This window comes from Styela clava, chromosome 8 (assembly GCF_964204865.1).
Source record: "Styela clava chromosome 8, kaStyClav1.hap1.2, whole genome shotgun sequence".
NCBI lineage: Eukaryota > Metazoa > Chordata > Ascidiacea > Stolidobranchia > Styelidae > Styela > Styela clava.
The window spans coordinates 17,986,874-18,006,324 of NC_135257.1; the positions used below are offsets into that span (position 1 = coordinate 17,986,874).

Genomic DNA, 19,451 nt, shown 5'->3' on the forward strand with positions numbered 1-19,451 from the left:
ACAAAAAAGCTATGCCCAAATATATTGACACGAAATCCATAACAAAATGTTTTACCATCAATACCCTGAAAATCGTGCGGTTTCCTGAACGAACCTGAACAGCCACGGTAACTTACCGGTACCTGTCTCAGGGCACCAGTAACGATACGCGGCATGTATCAGCTTTGTCCTGTGAAGATGATCCATCTATGCTACATGATTCAGTTTTCAAAAAGGAGTTCCCGTGGGTAAAAAATAATGCAGAGAAATTTTGCATAAAATATCACATCTCAAAGAATTCATAGAAAATTAGGAATAAATGAAAGCAATAGCTATTTTTGACATATGTAGAAGGAATGTCAGATATCATGCCTAATTGGATTAGGTGTCGCCCGAGTGAAATATCAGATCTAATGGGATTCATAGAAAATTTCGTGTCCAACGTGTCCCGTGGAAGATTCAAATGTGTGTTGTCCCCTCCCATCCCATGGGCAGTTTCCATATTTTTCCATTTTGTTTCTTTATTATTTATTTCAAAACTTATTACTATCTGGACTGAACAAACTTGTGCATCAAAACAATTCCAAAAAGCTGTGAAAACGAAACTTAAAATAATATAGAAACAGTTAGATTGAATGTTGTAAATGATAAAACTTATATGCTTGACGGGAATTCCACATGGAAATTGAAATCGTCAAGACGAAAAGGTTTATAATCTGGGCATGTCGTTCCATGTCTTATTATAATGAAATCTTCTGTTTGGCACGTCTTGTATTCACTGCTGAATAATGTATTGTTCCGAACGACTAAAACACATGACACGGCCTTTTTATAAATAACTGCTTGAATACAATTTAGCTCTCACGACATTGAATACCGAGGTATAGTGTTGGTACCATCAATCATCAAACAAGAAGATCTTCACACACGTATAATTAGGTCAAAATGTACATTTCAAACTGTGATTTTCAAAATATGAAATGCTTTTAAATTATTATCATTGATATATTTTTTGATAGTGAACTTTTATTGAACCTTCCTTACTCAACTATATCAAGAAATATTTTTCTAATAAAGTTTGGCAAAGTCGATTTTATTCCCTTGAGACGATGAAACCTATAAATTAGCTTAATCTAATGAAATAGAGTCAAGTTTCATTTTTATTATGTCATAATGACTCTTCTCGCACCTAAAGTGTAACATTCCAACGCAGTTCAATTTAAAAAAAATGGTTTCCCTACCAATCACAAAACAATAAAAGGTCCGATTAACAACACGCTACCAATTATCTAAATACCAGATTAATGGTCTTGTTTCTGATTTCAAGTATAGTATTTATGTTTTATTCGCGCTTTTCGGTCCAAACAAGGCCATATACAAGAATCCATTGTGGTCTTTTGATATCCGGAAAGGAGGTCAATGGGATTTGAAAATAGATATTGATATCTGTTTACCTATAACACTCAATCTAAGCAAGTCACGGAACGTGCTCCCGAGCAGACAGGTTAAACATGCGACAAATTCCGCAAATTTTAATTTTGCCCCCTGGCGTTAAAATCGAAACGAAAATGATAAACAAAATGGCGAACGAACTAAAATGCTAGGTTAGCTATTGTTAATTCTCGAGTTTGAGATGGCGTTCCTCCAAATCTTACTGACTTCACACTGTTCCCTATTAATGGAGTTATGTTTACCATCTTTGTGTGATAAAATTATTTTTATAAATTGTTTCAAACTTTCCCTAGAAAAAATGTTTTATACAGGCATCAACTGATGTCCTATGTTTACTATATAGTCCCGCATTGCCTACCAAATCAATAACCCGGTGGCAAGTTCAATTTTATCTACTGAATTTTTTTCAAGAGGATGAGAGTTTAATACAAAAATGATGCAAAATTGCAATTTATACACACGTCTGAAAAATCCGTGAAAATCTGAACCTCGTGATACTACGTGCTATGGAAATTGAAATAATCTAACTTTGCTGGAACACGAGCTTACGAGGTCGCACAGTGGTTGGTCGGATTTTGCGAATATTTGTTTATATACAATTTCCCCCGGTCGACCTATAAATTACTGCTTGTAATATGTCATGTTCATAGTTAAGTTTTTTTCCTATACTATGGCAGTGTTTTCAATCTATGGATCGCGACCCGATATTGGTTCGCCCAAACAATTTCTTGGTTCGCTTGTTTTTCAACAAAAACCTAAAAGTTACTGCTTTTATTTTCTGGTAAATTTTATTGTTTATCACATGTTTGTATTGCAGTGTGTGTAAGTCGATATAGTAGTAGTATAGTGACCGTACATTTGAACCCACTTACATTTGAACCCATGTGTGTATCCGCGGGTTCAATCTATATGCGGGTGCTAAAACCCATGGGTTCGGGTGAGTTATCCGTAAAACAAAAATAAATTCCATAGGTGCAATAGTATGCAGGTGCAATTGTCATGGGTTCAAATGTAATAGAACCTAGTAGTATATGAGGGAAATATCACATCGTAAAAACTGGGAATCTGCTGTCAGATAATTTTGTGACCGTATGAGGCTTATCGTTGCTACCGCCTAGTAATTGGACATTGGGTCACGTGACTTTTCAAAAAATTTGGGCCGCCTAAAAAAGGTTGAGAACCACAGCTACGAAGACCACGTTCGTGTGGCTAAATAATCCCTGCTACATAACCGCAATTAAAGAACGCATCGAATACAGCGGTATATGGTATCAGCCATGAAACAACGCGATCTTATCACCCGTGAAAATGTACATTGAAACTGAGATTACTGAGATACAAAATCAAAACGTGAATATAATATCGCATAGTTTTGCTGCCCCGTAATAATTTTTCTAGCATTAAAGAAAAAAAAGTTTTCGTTAATTGAGCTCATATTATAGGGAGATAATGAGTAATGGTCCTCACATGCTCGGTTCGTTCAACTTTTCAATTTACGCCATTCCGAAGCCATTTTGTCCGTCCGCCATTTTAGTTCGAGACTCTTGTAAATCTTAACCAAAGTGAAGCGGTACACCCCCGCCATTACTTTTTTAAAGAATGGTTAATGGATAAATATACTTCGAAAATGTGTGTTAGAATTAATATTAATGGTCTTGGATGGAAATCAATATTATTCGTCCTGATTTTTGGGAAGATATTCCGGTGATTTTAGATTGTGTACACAGAATTCCGAGTTCGTGTAATACAAAGTCGATTTTCCACTTTCCCCTCTTCATAGCTGGATGGCTAGGTTGTAATGATTATTTTAAGAAAATGACTGAGGTTCGGAAATAACTGGAAAATGGCGTAATACCCACTATTTTTTTTACATCGTTCTAATAGAAAGTTTCAAACAATAATAAGCCTGAATCCGTATCCTTTCCTATAAAGTTGTATGAAGTATCATATAAATACTTACGTAACCTGTTATCTATAGCATCGTCACGATACGATTATAAATTTTTGTTGACTCTTTATTGTTCGACAAGCGTTATCAGATAAACTAAGCTAAACATGTAGATTGTCATATTCATTATATTTAACGCTGATTAAATTTGGCTCGATAAAAACCAAAAGTTTGCATTTCTTTTACAAAAATGAAGTATTTATATAAATACCGAGTCCCCTCATATGGAGCCTTATTCACAGCAAAAATGTGAAAAAAAGCATTCCTTTAGACTTAGAGAAAGCAACCACGACCCGATGATTTGCAATGGAACATACCGATAACTCCAATTGATCCAATACTTTGGACGTGTAGACAGATATTATCAGGGCTATGTTAAATTTATCTAATCTGTCCCGAGATTGTGCCTGGCCCAGACTCAATTTAACAGGCTTTAAGACAGATTACCTACTAAACTCACTGAAGACTTTTCACATTGGTCGAACATTGTAATGTCAAGTCAGGATAACACTAGCGATATTAAATTCAACCTTTACCTAACAACCTGATAAAAACAACATCTGACTACGAATAAACACAAAATTATAGTTGCATCAATCATATATTTGCGTGGTATAATCACACAGGAAAGTTTTAGCAATACTAGAATTACTGTAATTCAGCTCATTTTGCATCGGTATTTGCATTCGTGAAATACAAAAATTGAGATATAAATGATTCTGTCGTAATAGTCACATGAAATGAGCTGAAAAAAGTAATATTTGGAAAGGACATTTTGGAAATACGAAGTTGCAAATCCGGTTACAATTTTTTAATCTTAATTTTGGTCGAATTTTGCTAAGCAGAATAATAAGCACTATGATGCAAGAGTCATTGGATTGAGAAACAAATTTCCCTAAAGTTTTAAACTTCGTTATATTTCGATAAGTCGCATCTGAATTATCATAAAATCAATGGATTAAATAATACGACATATTTGGTTAATAAATCAACAGCTTTTAAATTACTATTCGCCTTATAATTTATAATTAAGGAGAGATATGAAATATTTTATATGAGATTTTCTTTCAACTTAGACTACAAATACGAGTGATTTTTGCAGCATGTGCAGTCATAAATGAAATAAAGGAGAGGGGGTCGATTTTAAACACAATCTCCTGCTTTATATTTCAAAGGCTTAGTAATATCGAGAATTTAAAAAAAATTAGGTTTTAATTTGGAACATTATATCGCATACTAAATGAAAGTAGATTTGAAATGAGAGTCATGAATTTATGTTATCGAAGAATAAAAAGATTAAAATCTTAGAACAACATGCTTCCGATTTGGGCTTTATTACAATCCTGTTTGAGCTTTAAATGCCTGCCAATTAGGTTGACGATCGGACGGCATATTATTTATTTCTCTCTGAATGGAATTCGCTGTTGTATCCTTCGATATTTCCCGTAATTCATTAAGCATATAATGCGCAAAAATCCTTTGGCCGTAAGCAGTGGGGTTGTCGGCCAGGTAGGTGTTGATTTCGGCTGATGCTGACGATTCGAATGATTTGATCTGATAATCAACATATACTTTGGCATCCTCGGGTCGTCCTGCTTCCACATAGGCAGAGCCGACAGGAATAGGTAGTACTGTATCCGAAAAGAACATAAATAGAATCGTGAAATCAAAACATAATGTAAATTAAGCAGTATTTGTAATATGTATAAAATAATACTAACAGCATGTAAAACATTTGCTCTCAAAATTTCTCTTCACAAAATTAAAGGATATGCGATATCAATTGAAAAAAATTGTTATTATCATAGACGATGATAGGTCATAGGGCTGGGCTATGACATTCGTTAGGTGCCTCATTGAAAGTCCATTATCATCCATTGTCCATCCATAATTAGTCCATTATCACGTTATAAGAGGTCTTCTCAGGTTATGTAAAAAACACTGAAACTCAAGGCTGGAAACCCAACGACAAACTACCCGCCTCATAGTCGCAAGAAACGGGACATGGTCTAAATACTGATGAATAAAACATTTCTGAATAATCATCATTCCGTTTTTTTGAGAAGAAAAAAGTTTGGAAATATTGAAAGATATAATAATTCGTGGATACGTTGTTGCCTAGATAAATCAATATATTTATATATCGATATTTTATTATCGTTTTCAGAAAATTAGGACTTTATCACGGTAAAAACTGTTTAATTAATTTAAATTAGTATATTTTGCGTTTGAGCGTTGAGCAGCGTTCTTCAAATTCAGACACATTAATTCATTCGACCGTATTGAATTTAATCTATTTAATGGTGAGTATTCGGGACAACAATTATTAACCCAATTGTAAATTTAAAAATGGCGTAAAAATTATTATTATTTTAAACTTGAATGTCGAAGACTCTAAGCTTCAGCCTACCTTACTTTAAATGATAGATCCGCCCGGGCTTAGGATTTGCAGAAAATAGTATTTGTTTGGATATTTGAGTTTTCTACTGTCAATTTAATATACACGCGATCTGGAAATAAATTTGTCTTATTGAAGATAATTTTTTTCAACTATTCTTATGTGCTTCTTTGCACAAAATAATTTTAATTTTCAGTATTATTATCAAGTTTAAATCTTTCATATTTATATTCATTTCAATGGTTTATCAACGCCTAAAAATTGCTATTTGTCCCAATAGTTCATCAACATATATACTCATTTAGAATTTGGAAATATAAATAGAATATCATCTTACCAGAGGCCGACACCGAAACAAGTAGAATAGATGATAGCACGGCACATGCGTAGAGAAATTGCTTCGCCATTTTCTTCCAAATTTCCAAGATGACTCGTTGAGCAAAACGATCGATTTCACTTCGAAGATTGTCCGACGGTAAGGTGAAGATAAGCCAAATGAACTCTGTATTTATGCGCTCAAATCAAACAACAAAATAACACGAATTTTTTTCGAATTTTTTTCGAATTTGAACGAACTTTTCTACGGAGAGCCCAAGGTACGTCACTGGCAATTCCACGCGATTTCCGCATGATCAAATCGTGTCGTCGCCAAGTCGTTCCTTGAAGATCAATGTACAAATCCGAATACATTTTAGGAAAACGGAGAGCATCCAAGATCAAGAGCGTAGCAAGCCTAAAATATTTGGGGGGAGAAAATTTTTTTTTGTTAATGACATAATACGACGCTAACTCGTGTCTTTTGCTCCGAACAAGGCTAGAAGACCACTGATTTCAGACAATATTTTAAAAAATTTCTCTGCAGACATGCATCGCTGTCGAAGTTAGCCAAGGTATTTAATTCGCGCATTTTCATCTATCTCGGTTGGTCATTTGTTGAAAGGGTTATTGATGGGAATCCAGGAAGTTTCAGTGAATCGTTCAAGAATAGAGTAAAATGGCGTTGGAAAAGCCAAATGTAGATTTTTTTTTTTGGGGGGGGGGTATTCTCAATCAGTGACATCACTTTTATCTACAGCTTTTTTGCACATTTCAAATTCATCATGAGAAAAATAGCGTGACAAGAATATTGAATTTGTTTATTTCCCCAAAGCACAATGAAGTGCAAAGCGACAGTACGAACGCCTGTCAGATTTTAATCATTTTCGTAACATGGATTTGGTAATTGAATTTAGGTTCACAGAGTTAATATCGCGGGTATGTGATTGGCTGAATATCGAAAGACGTAAATCAGGTGGACATAGGATGGTGCTACCAAGTGTAAGGTCTACCGCTGGATTTTCCATGTCCAAGGGATATCGCTCATTTCTATACATTCATTTGAGCGATAAAAAATTCAAGAGCTGTAATTTTTTCCTATATTCAGGCAGATCCTTATTGTCCACAGTAGACCATCAGACAATCCGCGCACTTGACCTGAACTGAAAGTAAAAAAGTTATACTGAATTGATGCGCCGCCGAGCAATAGTATTAACGATTCCAGTGTTGGAGGTTTCAATTAGACAATTTGATGAATGCAACACGTAAATTCATATCGTCTCTACAAACAAAAGTCTTAACAGACATGCCGGTTTTTGTAACATTAAGTAATGAATAAAATCTCTTGGCATAATGTACAATAAATACCTGTTCCATTTTGTCCCTATAACATTTTATTTGGTACAATTATACTCATCTGATGCAATGATACAAAGTTGGTCTCAAGCATAGAAATATCGGCAGTGAAAAAGCCTTGTAAACGGAAATTCGATATTTGATTTGTTAGGACCTCATTTGAATATTTTTTTTTTCTCCTCGACGTTGAATAACAAACAATAACGTTTAACTCTGTGCTTTGACGTAATTGTTCAACTTGATTGAATAACAAGTAATATCGTGCAAGCTGGTGCTAGGTATAATGAATCAGACAATCTGCATGTTTCAGATGAGTTTATGCGGTAACATTCAATTTGAACAATAAACATTCAGCAAAAATTAATAATCGTATCGTGATGTATATACAAATAATTCGGAAAAAGTTTTTAAATCGTTAGATAACAGGTTATGTCGGTGTTTTTTAAATGCCAACTCCATATTTGGCACGGTCGGAGATGAATCCACACTGTTTAAAAATATTACGACAATACAAGTTTACTTCATTTTTTACTATTTTGTATTTTTAATATTCATCCTAAAACTCATTGCGATCTGGACTGAACAAACTTGTACATCGAAACAATTCCAGAAAGCAGTAAAAACGAAGATTTAAAATATGATAGAAATACATGGTGGTTGCTAGGAAAGCAAAAAATTTGCAGGTCAAATGACAGCACAAATATAATGCGTGTAATCATAGGTTGAAATGAAACGATATCCCACAAGTCAATCTTCAAAACGCCACACCAGCTCGGACTTCTAAGTTGAGACACTACTCTTATGTTCACGGACAACATTTTGAACATCTACGAGTAAAATATTACATATGCTTTCAAGAAACTTTGTAAAAGTTATTCTTTGTAAAAATAAATAGCGGTTTGACAAATGGCAGTTTTCTGTTTTTCTATGGCGTCCACTCTTGTAGTTAGATTGAATGTTTTTAAATAAGAAAACATATGCATGGACAGAACTTCGACATGGAAAATCACATCGTCAATACAAATAAGTGTATAATCAGGGCAAGCCGTTTCAGTGTCTCATTATATTGAAATCTTTTGATCGACACGGCTTGTATAAACTGCTGAATAGTACGAGCGACTGTGTAAAATTTGAAAAGTCATCCAACTTGCGAAGATGATACCATAGTTTCAGTTACAAAACGACCGACACATGACAGGCCATTTTAAAAATATCTCCTGCATACAAATTAGCTCTCACGACATAGAATACCGCGGCAAGGTGAGGCACCATCAACCATCAAACAAAAATATCATGCGTTTAATTCAGTCAAAATATACATTTAAACCGCGATTGTTAAGATATAAAATGACTTTTCGATTAATATTTGATCTAATTTTCAATATGACCTTTGATTGAACCTTCCTTACTCAACTATATAAAGAAACACTATCTAAATAAGTTTTGTCGCACCTAGAGTGTAATGTTACTACACGGTTCAATTTGCAAAAATGGTTTCCCCTTATTATTCACAAAACAATAAAAAGTTTGAAAAACGACCCACTACCATGGTACATAAAGTCAATTATCTTGTCTCAGGTTTCCAGCGTGTAGAGAAGAATTATTGTTTTTGGCAGTCCTAGTTCAGAAACAATATTATTAAACGCAATCCGTATGCTTTTGGAAATGAAGATGACGAAATTAATTCAACTAATTAAAGATTGTATGGTATTTATGTGTCATACAACGCCTGTTTGCGCCTTTCAGTCCGAACAAGGGGCTATATTAGCAGTCAGTGATATCTAATGACATCACAATATGTACTATCCAGCATTGCTTACCCAATTTATTTAATTCGGGGTGAGGTAGGAGTCATAGGATTTAAAAGATGTACGACCCCCTGACATGTCCATGAAGGAGGAAACAAATGCAGCTGCAAAATTCATTGCTCAAGTAAATTTATAAAAACAAGTGATATCCACATAGGATAGAAAATCCAACGATGGACCTTACGCTGCATAGTACTAACCCGAGATAGATCACACGCTGAAGTGTGGTGGATCCCATACGATAGTACCAGCTTCAGATATACCCAAACCGACCTCTTTTACGCCTCAGTCTAGTCAGCCAATCAGATTACGATGTCGATCTTCCTATGTGGTACTAAATGTAATTTCTGAAATGATGTTTCCAAAATGATTAAAATCTGAGAAGCGTCAGTACTATCGCCTTACTAATTGTGGTGTGACGAAATAAACAAATTCAATATTCTTGTCACGCAATTTTCTTGTTCGAGTGAATTACAATGTAAAAATGCTGTAGATAACAGGTCATACCGTTGCTTGTATATTATCGATTCCTGTTTATTATCGCTTAAAAAAGAACATATTTGAAATCACTGGGGATGATTCCCGATCTTTGTTACCTGAAACTTTCTATGTAGAAGTAATGTTTAAAACAATAATGACTGAAAATTTAAGATTTTTTTCCAAAATATACTCGGACTAACTTGATGAAAATCTCAGACAAAGAATATAATGATTGTGTAGCAAACGGTACGGTTTCATTAATTATTATGCGGACTCTAAACATGCGTCAGATTGAAATAGCTTGCGATCAACTTTTACGTGTCGTCATATCTTTTTTTTTGGCGAACGAGAAAAAGTTCGTTTCAAGCTTAGAAATATTGGCACAAACAACGCCATGTAAGCGAACATTCAACATATTTGTGCAATAAATTGGTTTGACGCAGTTTGATTCGAAAATATGCTTAATTATGCGTCAACCGTCCATGAAAGGGCTAAACGAAAACGCGACTTAGTAATATACAAAGTCTATTTTAATGCCTCAAAATAACTGACATATCGTTACCAACACTCTGGGTTGAAAACTTCGCATTGATTCATTCCATGGTACATTGTTTTAAAATAGTATATTAACTGTTACGAAAGTTTGTCTATATTCAAGTTACTGGGTTCATCAATGGTAAACCGCGCGAATTTGTGGAAACGCTCCAGCTCAGGGATTCCCAAACTGGGGTACATCTATACCCGGGGCTATAAGTACCTTACGGATTGAATATGAAGCTATTATTTTCATAAACTCTAATTTACCTTTAAATATTTTTAGGGCCCAATTATAATAATTTAAAAACTTGAGTTTAAATAAAAATTCCTTACGAAGTTACAATTTTATCCCAATAAAAGTTACAACTACAGTAACTAAAAAGTTTACTTCCGCAGTTCACCTGACTTAATTGTCCAATCACACGCAGTACATTTTTGAAGGTACATCAGCGAATCTTGACTTGTCCAAAGAGTACCAATGAACAGAAAGTTTGGGCAACCTTACTCTGGCCCATTACCTTGCGCATTTCCCAATTTGTAAAAAAATATTATTGGATCATATTAGGATACCCTCCCTTCCTTGCTAGATCAACTGAAAACCCTCATTCGATTAATTTATACAGACTCCCCTGTCCGGAATGAATATGAATATGATCCGTATAAAAATAGATAGTTCAATTTAGTTAATAAATTAATTTCGTCAAATTTACTTCCGGAAGCACACAGATTTCGTTTCATAATATTGTTGCTGAACTGTTACTGGAAACGATTTCGCAAAAAACAATGATTCTTCTTTAGACACTGGAAATCCGAGACGAGATAATTGACTACCATGGTAGTGGGTTGTTTTCCAAACATTTCATTGTATTGTGAATAATAGGGAAACCATTTTTGCAAATTGAACCATGTAGTAACGTTACACTCTAGGTGCGACCAAACTTTGTTAGAGAGTGTTTCTTCATATAGTTGAGTAAGGAAGGCTCAATCAAAGGTCACATCGAAAAATAGATCTAATTTTGATCGAAAAGTCATTTTATATCTTGGCAATCGCGGTTTTAAATGTATATTTTTACTGAATTGAACGCATGATATTCTTGTTCAATGATTGTAATAATATGATTGTACTAATTTGTAAACAGGAGATATTTATAAAATGGCCTGTCATGTGTTTTGGTCGTTTTGTAACTGAAACTACTGTATCATCTTCGCAAGTTGGATGATTTTTTTATATTTTGCACAGTCGATCGGAACAACACATTATACAGCAGTTTATACAAGACATGTCAAACAAAAGATTTCAATATAATAAGACACTGAAAAGACATGCCCAGATTATAATCCTATTTATATTGACAATTTTGATATATTTTCCATGACGAATTTCTGTATATGTATAAGTTTTTACATTTAAAACATCCAATCTAACTACAAGGGAGGTCGCTATAGAAAAATAGAAAACAGCTATTTGTTTTTACTAAGAATAACTTATACAAAGTTTCTTGAAAGCCTATGTAGTTTGATACTCAAATATGCTTAAAACGTCGCCAGTGCACTTTAGAGCAGTGGCTTTTCTAGAAGTCCGAGCTCGTGTGGTGTTTTGACTCTATTTTTCTTGTGCTCTGATCTGACATTCGAATTTTCTGCTCCCAGATCGCAATAAGTTTTAAAATAAATATTAGAAATACAAAATGTTAAAAAATAAAGTATACTTTTATTGTCGTACTACTTACTAATTTCTTGTGTTACTACAGTGAGTTTTAAACGAGATAAACGGGGATTCATCTCCGGTCATGCCAAATATTAAGTTGGCATCCTATAGTTACATAAACTGATTCACTGCTTCAAAACCGTTTGCGCCAAATAAATTGCATGGAAATCACGATACGACTGTGGACTCTTGTTGAATGTTTAATATTCAACTAATGTAATCGGAAAAAGTCATATGAAACATGCAGATTGTCAAATTACGCAGAAGCACAGAGTTGAACGTTATTGTTTAGGATTTTAAGACGATAAATTATCTTATTTTCATTCAAATGTTGATCAAATATATTAAATTTTTGTTCCGATGACTTTTGTGTACCAAACAAAATGGCCGAGGTCCAAAATGTAACACTTAATGAATGTACATTATGCCCGGAGATTTCATTCATTACCTAATGTTACTGAAACCAGCATGTCTTGTTTAGTGTTTTGTTTGTAGTGACGATATGAATTTACATATTGAATATATGAATTTGTCTATCCAAAACCTCCAACACTGGATTTTCGTTATTACTATAGCACGAGGGCGCACCAATTCAGTATAACCTTTTTACTACCAGTTCAGGTCAAGTGCGCGGATTGCTTGATAGTCTACTGTAGACAAAAGAACTGAGGCCGTCAAATGTCGTCTTCTCAGGTGCAGTCCGAGGTCCACCGCGTCTCTGGGATCTGGCTAAATAAAGAATTGAAGCTCCTAAATTTATCGCTCAAATAAATGTATAAAATTTAGTGATAACCACTGGGCATGGCAAATCCAGCGGTGGACCTTACACTTGAGAGCACCATCATATATCGTCCTGTTTTATGCCTTTCGATATAAGTCAATCAGATATCTGCGATATTGACTCTGTGACCTTAATTGTAAATGCGTCAGAACTGTCGCATCGCACTCATTTCCAATATATCTTCAACATGAAGTTCGATTATACAACGCAGATTGTAAAGCCTTTTTTCTGATTCATCATCCATGTAGTTAGGATCAGATCTCCAGGTAATGGCAATTTTTTTTTTGAACAATTTTCGAATTATAGGCATCTGATATAACGGCCCAAAATAGTTTCTGCTTTTTGAGTGACAGCGCGTTTTGATCATGCTGTAAAAGCGTTAACCTCTCAATGCCGTAACTCGGGCTGGCTTTTTCAAAACAAAAAAATATGATTAAATTTTTTGTTTGATCTTAGAGCATACATACAGAATTAATTTGGCGTGTCTTTATTTTAGTGACGAACAATCTCAATAAATTAAAATGACCATCTTGCTGAACAAGATATCTCGGAAATTTGGACGAAAATGCCAAAGAAATTTTCTTACCAATGTGCCATTCTACTTGTTTTGGTGTCGGCCTATAGTAAGTTGATATTCTATTAATATTTTCAAATTCTAAATGAATATATATATTGGTGAAATATCAAAACGAAGAGCGATTTATAGGCTATAATGAACTACTGAAATGAATATAAAAAAGCTTCAATTGGGTAATAAAATTTGAAATTAAAAATATTTTTGTGCAATGGAGCACATAGGAAGATCTGAAATAACTTATCTTCAATATGACAAAACTGTTTCCAAATTGTGGGTATATTAAAATGTTAATTGACAGTAGAAAACTCAAATATCCAAGCAAATAATATTTGCTACAAATCCTAACATGGACGCAAGGCCGGATTTACCACTATAGTGAGGTAGGCTGGAGCATAGAGGCCTCGACATTAAAATTTGAACTACTATGGGCAGGAAGTATATACAATTGGCTAGCACAAACAGTCCCCGAACTCGTAATAGACCTAAAACAAGGGAAATTGGAATAAAATTAAAGACTAGACCTAACCCGGTGAGAATACTAAAGGGGTACCATAATTTTTAGGCCGTTTTAATTTTCAACTGGGTTGTTAATTGTTGTCCCCAAAAAAACATTTAGGAGGTTAAAAAATCAATACGATGGATTAAATCGATGTGTCTGAATTTTACAAAAAGCTGCCCCGTGAAACCTCAAAACAAAATATACTATTTAAATAAATTGAACATTTTTACCGTGATAATGTTTAATTTTCTAAAAACGATAAGAAAATATCGATACATAAATATATCGATTTATCTAAGCAACACCGAATCCACGAATTAATATATCTTTCGATATTTTAAAACTTTTTACATCTTACACCCATTTATCTAAAAAAAAACGGAATGACGCAGAAATGTTTTATTTATCAGTATTTAGACCACGCCCCCAATTCTTGCGACTATGAGGCGGGTAGTATGTCGTTGGGTTTTCTGGTGCCGTAACGTTTTTTTACAGCCCTGAGTTTCTTGAACTATGTTTCGATTTCACAAATCTATTTATGTCCTTTTTAGATGCAGATGCCGTGTTAAACACTATCTGTCAAGCCGCCGCCAATGTGGAAGGAGGATACCTTGCGACAGCTAAAGAAAATATTGACGTGTTTGTCGATGGAGTACCTTCGTCAAATATTCAATCAATCATCACCGCAATCAACACCTTCCTGGCCAACAACCCCACTGCTTACGGCTAATAGATTGTTGCTCATAATATGCTTCATAAATTAAATCCGGCTGTATATCCGGCGTCTACAACAGCGGATTCGATTGATAGTGAAATAACTAATATCACACCCGATAGTCGACCCAAATGGCAAACATTTAAAGCTCATCTAGGCTTGTAATAAAGCCGAAATCGGAAGCATGTTTTCCTAAGAGTTTTTTCTTCCTATTCTTCGAGAATATAAAGTCATGACTCTCATTTTAAATCTACTTGTAATGAGTTCGCAAAATAATGTTCCAAAATATAGCCTAGATTTTCTTGAATTATTGATATTTCTAAGCCTTTGAAATATAAAGCACAAGATTGTGTTTAATATCGAACCCTCCCACCTTTATTTCATTTATGATTGCATAGACTGCAAAAATCACTCGTATTTGTAGTCTAAGTTGAAAGTAAAGCTCATATAAAATATTTCATATCTTTCCCTAATTATAAATTAGCGAATAGTAATTTAAAAACTGTTGATTTATCGACCAGAAATGTTGTGTTATATAATCCATTAGTTTTATGATAATTCAGATTCGACCTATCGAATTATAACTAAGTTTAAAACTTTAGGAAAACTTGTTTCTGAATTCAATGACAGCTTGCATCATGTTGCTTATTATTCTGGTTAACCCAAATCGACCAAAATGACGAATAAAAATTATAACCGGGTTATAACTTCGTATTTCCAAAATGACTTTTCCAAAAATTACTTTTTTAGTTCAATTTATGTCACTATTACGGCAGAATCAAGTGACCTGGTATTTACAGATTAATTTCTGTATTTCACGAATAAATGAATGAAAATAACGATGCAAAATGAGCTGAAATACATTTATTCTAATAGTGCTGAATAGTGCTTTTTTATCTGATTATATACACGGTTAATATATGCTTGATGCAGCTATAATTTTGTGTTTATTTGTAGCCAGATGTAGTTTACCATGTTTGAACCGAAGTGAAAGATAATCATTGAGTTTAGTATGTCCGTGTCGTGAATAAGCTACCTTGAATTAAGTCTTGGTCAGGCTTATTCTGAGGATATATCAGATAAACTTAAGATGGCGATGATAATTTTTGTCTACGCGTTTGAAGTATTGGATCAATTGCCGATATCATTAGGTTACGTGGTAATTAATTGGGCCGTTCTGACTTTCTTTAATAAAATAAAGTGTAATACCAATCTCAAAAATCTTTTTATCACACAAATAGAATATGCAAAGTCTGTGTAGGCGGCGACCAATGTGAAGTCTGTTATCCAGATCTGGGAAATGCCACCGTAGCCTCTCAACCACGAAGATTAACAAATGAACTGATAGGCTTGCACGTAATTGACAAAAATCAATTCCGTAATTACGGCCAAATCGATTACGTAATGACCCCGTAATTGCGATATTTTTTTCACACATTTAAACCTATCATAACAACCAATTAAACACTTCTATTCCGAATGGGACATCGAATTTTGGTTTTCATATTCCCGGCAGGACTACACGCCGGCGACAGATGTTAAAGACAAATATCAAGGAGTGAATTCAAAATAATTTTATTCTGATTTTTATCTTTTGTATTAGTTTTGATTTTCCTTTATCAGCTTTATCACCAAATTTTATGCGATCAATTTTATCATTACCAACACTGGTAATATATTTATGAAACGATAGTTGACTTTTTTAAAATCGTATTAACGTATTAACACGACTTTCGTATTAAATAAAAATTCCGGGTTGCTAATTTATTAATCAACTACAAGCGTATTCTCTCGTTTGATTATACTTTCGCTTGCCTCGAGAAGAAGACTTGTTATTTCACCGTTTTTTACAATATCCGACTTTACTACTTAGTTAGCATTTTATAATAATTATTGATGCCGACTTATTGACGATATTCCGATTTCCATGCTTCATTTTACATTAAATCATTTCGCGGCCTAAATGTTATACCATTATTTGCGATAAATTTAGATCAAATATTAATTATTTGCGCGTAATTTAAAATACCGTACCTATATGACATGCCTTCTCCGAAAATACAAAGTTATATCGGAAAACAATGCATTTTGTGACATTTATTTTGCACTCATGAAAATATTAATTTATTTTTCTAACTCAAGTCGACAATCCTATTTGCCAAGATTGACACAAGTTTGGTCGAGTGCCGGTGGTATTCGAGTCGACGATAAATCAAGATAAGTTGCCGCATTTGGTGAAGACAGGTAATCATATTTGGCCGACATATTGCGAGGCATTGTGAAAAACATATTGAGCAATGCCAAGTCCGGACAGATATATAACGATAAAATCGGTAACAGAACATCAAGATTTTGTAATAGAAAAGGGATCTGGCGCAGAATAAACACGGGAAATCGCGTCGTATTGTTGTCTCAATCGCTTTATCGATGCCGAAAAGACCAAGTTGTGTTGGTTCATTACGCAATTTCTCTTCCGTCTTTATATTGCTGTTTGGTAAGCGCGACATTAATTATCACGGCATTTACAAATAGACCATGTTTTATAAGTTGATCTCTTACATTCTTTAGTCATTTCACCCGAAGAAGTTGAAACCAGGTGTGTTGGCGTCCATCGGTCTCAACACAATTCTATCCCTTATCTACGGTTAATATGTACATTGGCCATGCTAGATAATTTGATAATAGGTTAGTAAATGACGCGGTATGCCTTCCCCATCTGCGTAACAAGAGAGAGAAAAACGGCTACGAATACCGGAACTCTAACTTCTTCTACTTAAACTTTTAATTTTTTACAGTCGACGGAATTGACTGCTTTGAAGTAAGCTCGTTTCAATCGCGAAAGCGCTCGACCAATAATTACGACTTTACGTAATTCGTAACTTCGCTTCCGTAACTTGAAATAATTCCGTAAATCCGTAAATCCGTAAATTACGTACATGCCTATGAACTGATATCAAACGAATATTTAGAATTACCTTTTTGTTCGTTCGCCATTTTGTTTATCAGTTTCGTTACAATTTTTCGTGTGTTCAACCCGTCGGCGCGCGAGCATGTTCCGTGACTTACTTAAATTAAAATGTTGTAGCTGAACAGGGTTCAATATCATGTATCGTGCAGAGACAAAAATATAAGAGATGAGAATAGTAATATACAATGATTTAAAACTAATGGTTCGCTAAAGAGGTGTTATTGCAAAGAACAACGGTTTGTGGTCTGTATTGCGGTTGGCAAAAACATTCGGTCAAATACTTGAGTTCTAAATCAGAGCTTGACATTTTGTTCAGAAGCAATATTGAATTGATTGGTAGCACGGTCGGCAGAATCAAATTTTTGAGATCTTCTTTCAGTGACGTGTCTACCTAAAATGGCGCCAATGGCGAAGTTTAAAAATGCGTCCCCTTGATCGCTGACTGACACTATTTACCGACTGTTATTGAATTGAAACACTTTTACAATATTATTGAATTGAAAATACAAGCTTCAATGATTCACAATTTGAAAATATTTTTTTGAAACATTTTACTTTTTGCCATTTTGCGCCCCAATCCATACGCGCCCATGGCACGAGTCATGACTGTCACGCCCTGGATACGCAATTGTCAGGAGTACAACTTCAATAAACACAATCTATTTTAAACTTACACCAATATATGTGTAGAAATTGCGTATTATGTCGTTTTATATAAGTGTCATCATGTCCGAATTCTCGAAAATATTTCAGTAAATTAAATTGACTTAACTCGCAGGCAATGCTGAACCAGACCTCAATAAATATGAGCTTTTTATTGAAGCTTCAGTGGAACTTTTCTTCTAGTAAAGATGCAAAAACCAATCATAAAAATAATTTTACCACAAATAAAGTAAACAAAGTCTTTGTAAATGGCGATCAATGTCCACTGTTAAAATGTGTTGTGTGTGAACTGATTGCATCATAATTTATTTAAATAAACAATACAAAATATAAATACACTATATAAATTTGAAAAGCGTTTCAACTTTAAAATTAAAGTTGAAGATAATTAAGCAGGTTTTACTGTCAAAATATAATATATTTATCAATATACGTAAACAGCAGCCAATTGAAGGTTTTACAGTATTTCCTAATGTTTTCTACCATGGACCTGTATATTTGGAAAAAATGGAGTAACATTATTGGCTTCTCGTCGTCTAAATCCACCTCTGATAGGATAGCACTAGTCGGAAATATAAATTCTTTTGACTTGGTTTTCAGTAACATGTAGGTCACATATACTACCGTTTCAGTGCGCGAGAGTAAACTTTTCATTCTGATGAAAAACTAAACCTTCACAATACCTTGGCCGCGAGATGGCGCTATCTTGAAGTCATGATACGGACCGAAAATAGTGAAATTTTCAAGAGTAATGTTTTCACAAACGAATATATTTTCAAGAAGCAATTGTTATAGAATTGCATTCGTTTTTATGGGTTGAACACACATCTCACTATTTTGGCGACGTATTCGATAACTTATTGGAATAATCGTTTACTTACGTAGCAGATTTGGCGCGATTGATGTGTTGTATAAGTAAATGGGTTTTAAGATTGCGTTTGTTGTATAAATAATTTAATAAAATCCTAGGTAGGTATATGTGTTTAAAACATATCGTAATTAAATTTTGTGTCTCTGAACACTTCGACAATATTTCTTCTCGTTTTCAAATTAATACACATCTCTCTTCTTTATAGGCACATTTGATAAATAATTAAATCATGCCAGAATGGTCTGAAAAAACTCATTTAATCAAATTGAATTTGTTGTAAGCATTTTTTGAGTAAATTTTCCTCTTAGCCTGATTAATTTAGCTCATTGAGGATGAAAACAATGGTGTAAAAACACGAACAAGTCAATAAACCTCCGTTCACATTTACATGAGATT

General features: G+C 34.1%; 1 protein-coding gene across 1 annotated transcript; it reads right to left on the reverse strand.

Annotated features, from left to right (window-relative positions):
- Nucleotides 1-3,961: 3,961 nt before the first annotated feature.
- LOC120346350 (uncharacterized) lies at nucleotides 3,962-6,250 on the reverse strand. The gene is made up of 2 exons (XM_039416061.2): nucleotides 6,115-6,250; nucleotides 3,962-5,010 (listed from the first exon to the last, which is right to left on the reverse strand). Exons 1-2 carry the CDS (start codon nucleotides 6,182-6,184, stop codon nucleotides 4,715-4,717), a joined length of 366 nt encoding a protein of 121 aa, XP_039271995.2. The 5' UTR covers nucleotides 6,185-6,250; the 3' UTR covers nucleotides 3,962-4,714.
- Between the last annotated feature and the right edge of the window lie 13,201 nt (nucleotides 6,251-19,451).

Excerpts from the sequence above, each read along its gene's own strand:
- LOC120346350 (XM_039416061.2), bottom strand. The coding sequence starts at position 6,184 with ATGGCGAAGCAATTTCTCTACGCATGTGCCGTGCTATCATCTATTCTA. Across the intron at positions 5,011-6,114 it reads TGTTTCGGTGTCGGCCTCTG|TACTACCTATTCCTGTCGGC; the intron begins GTAAGATGATAT and ends TTTCGGATACAG.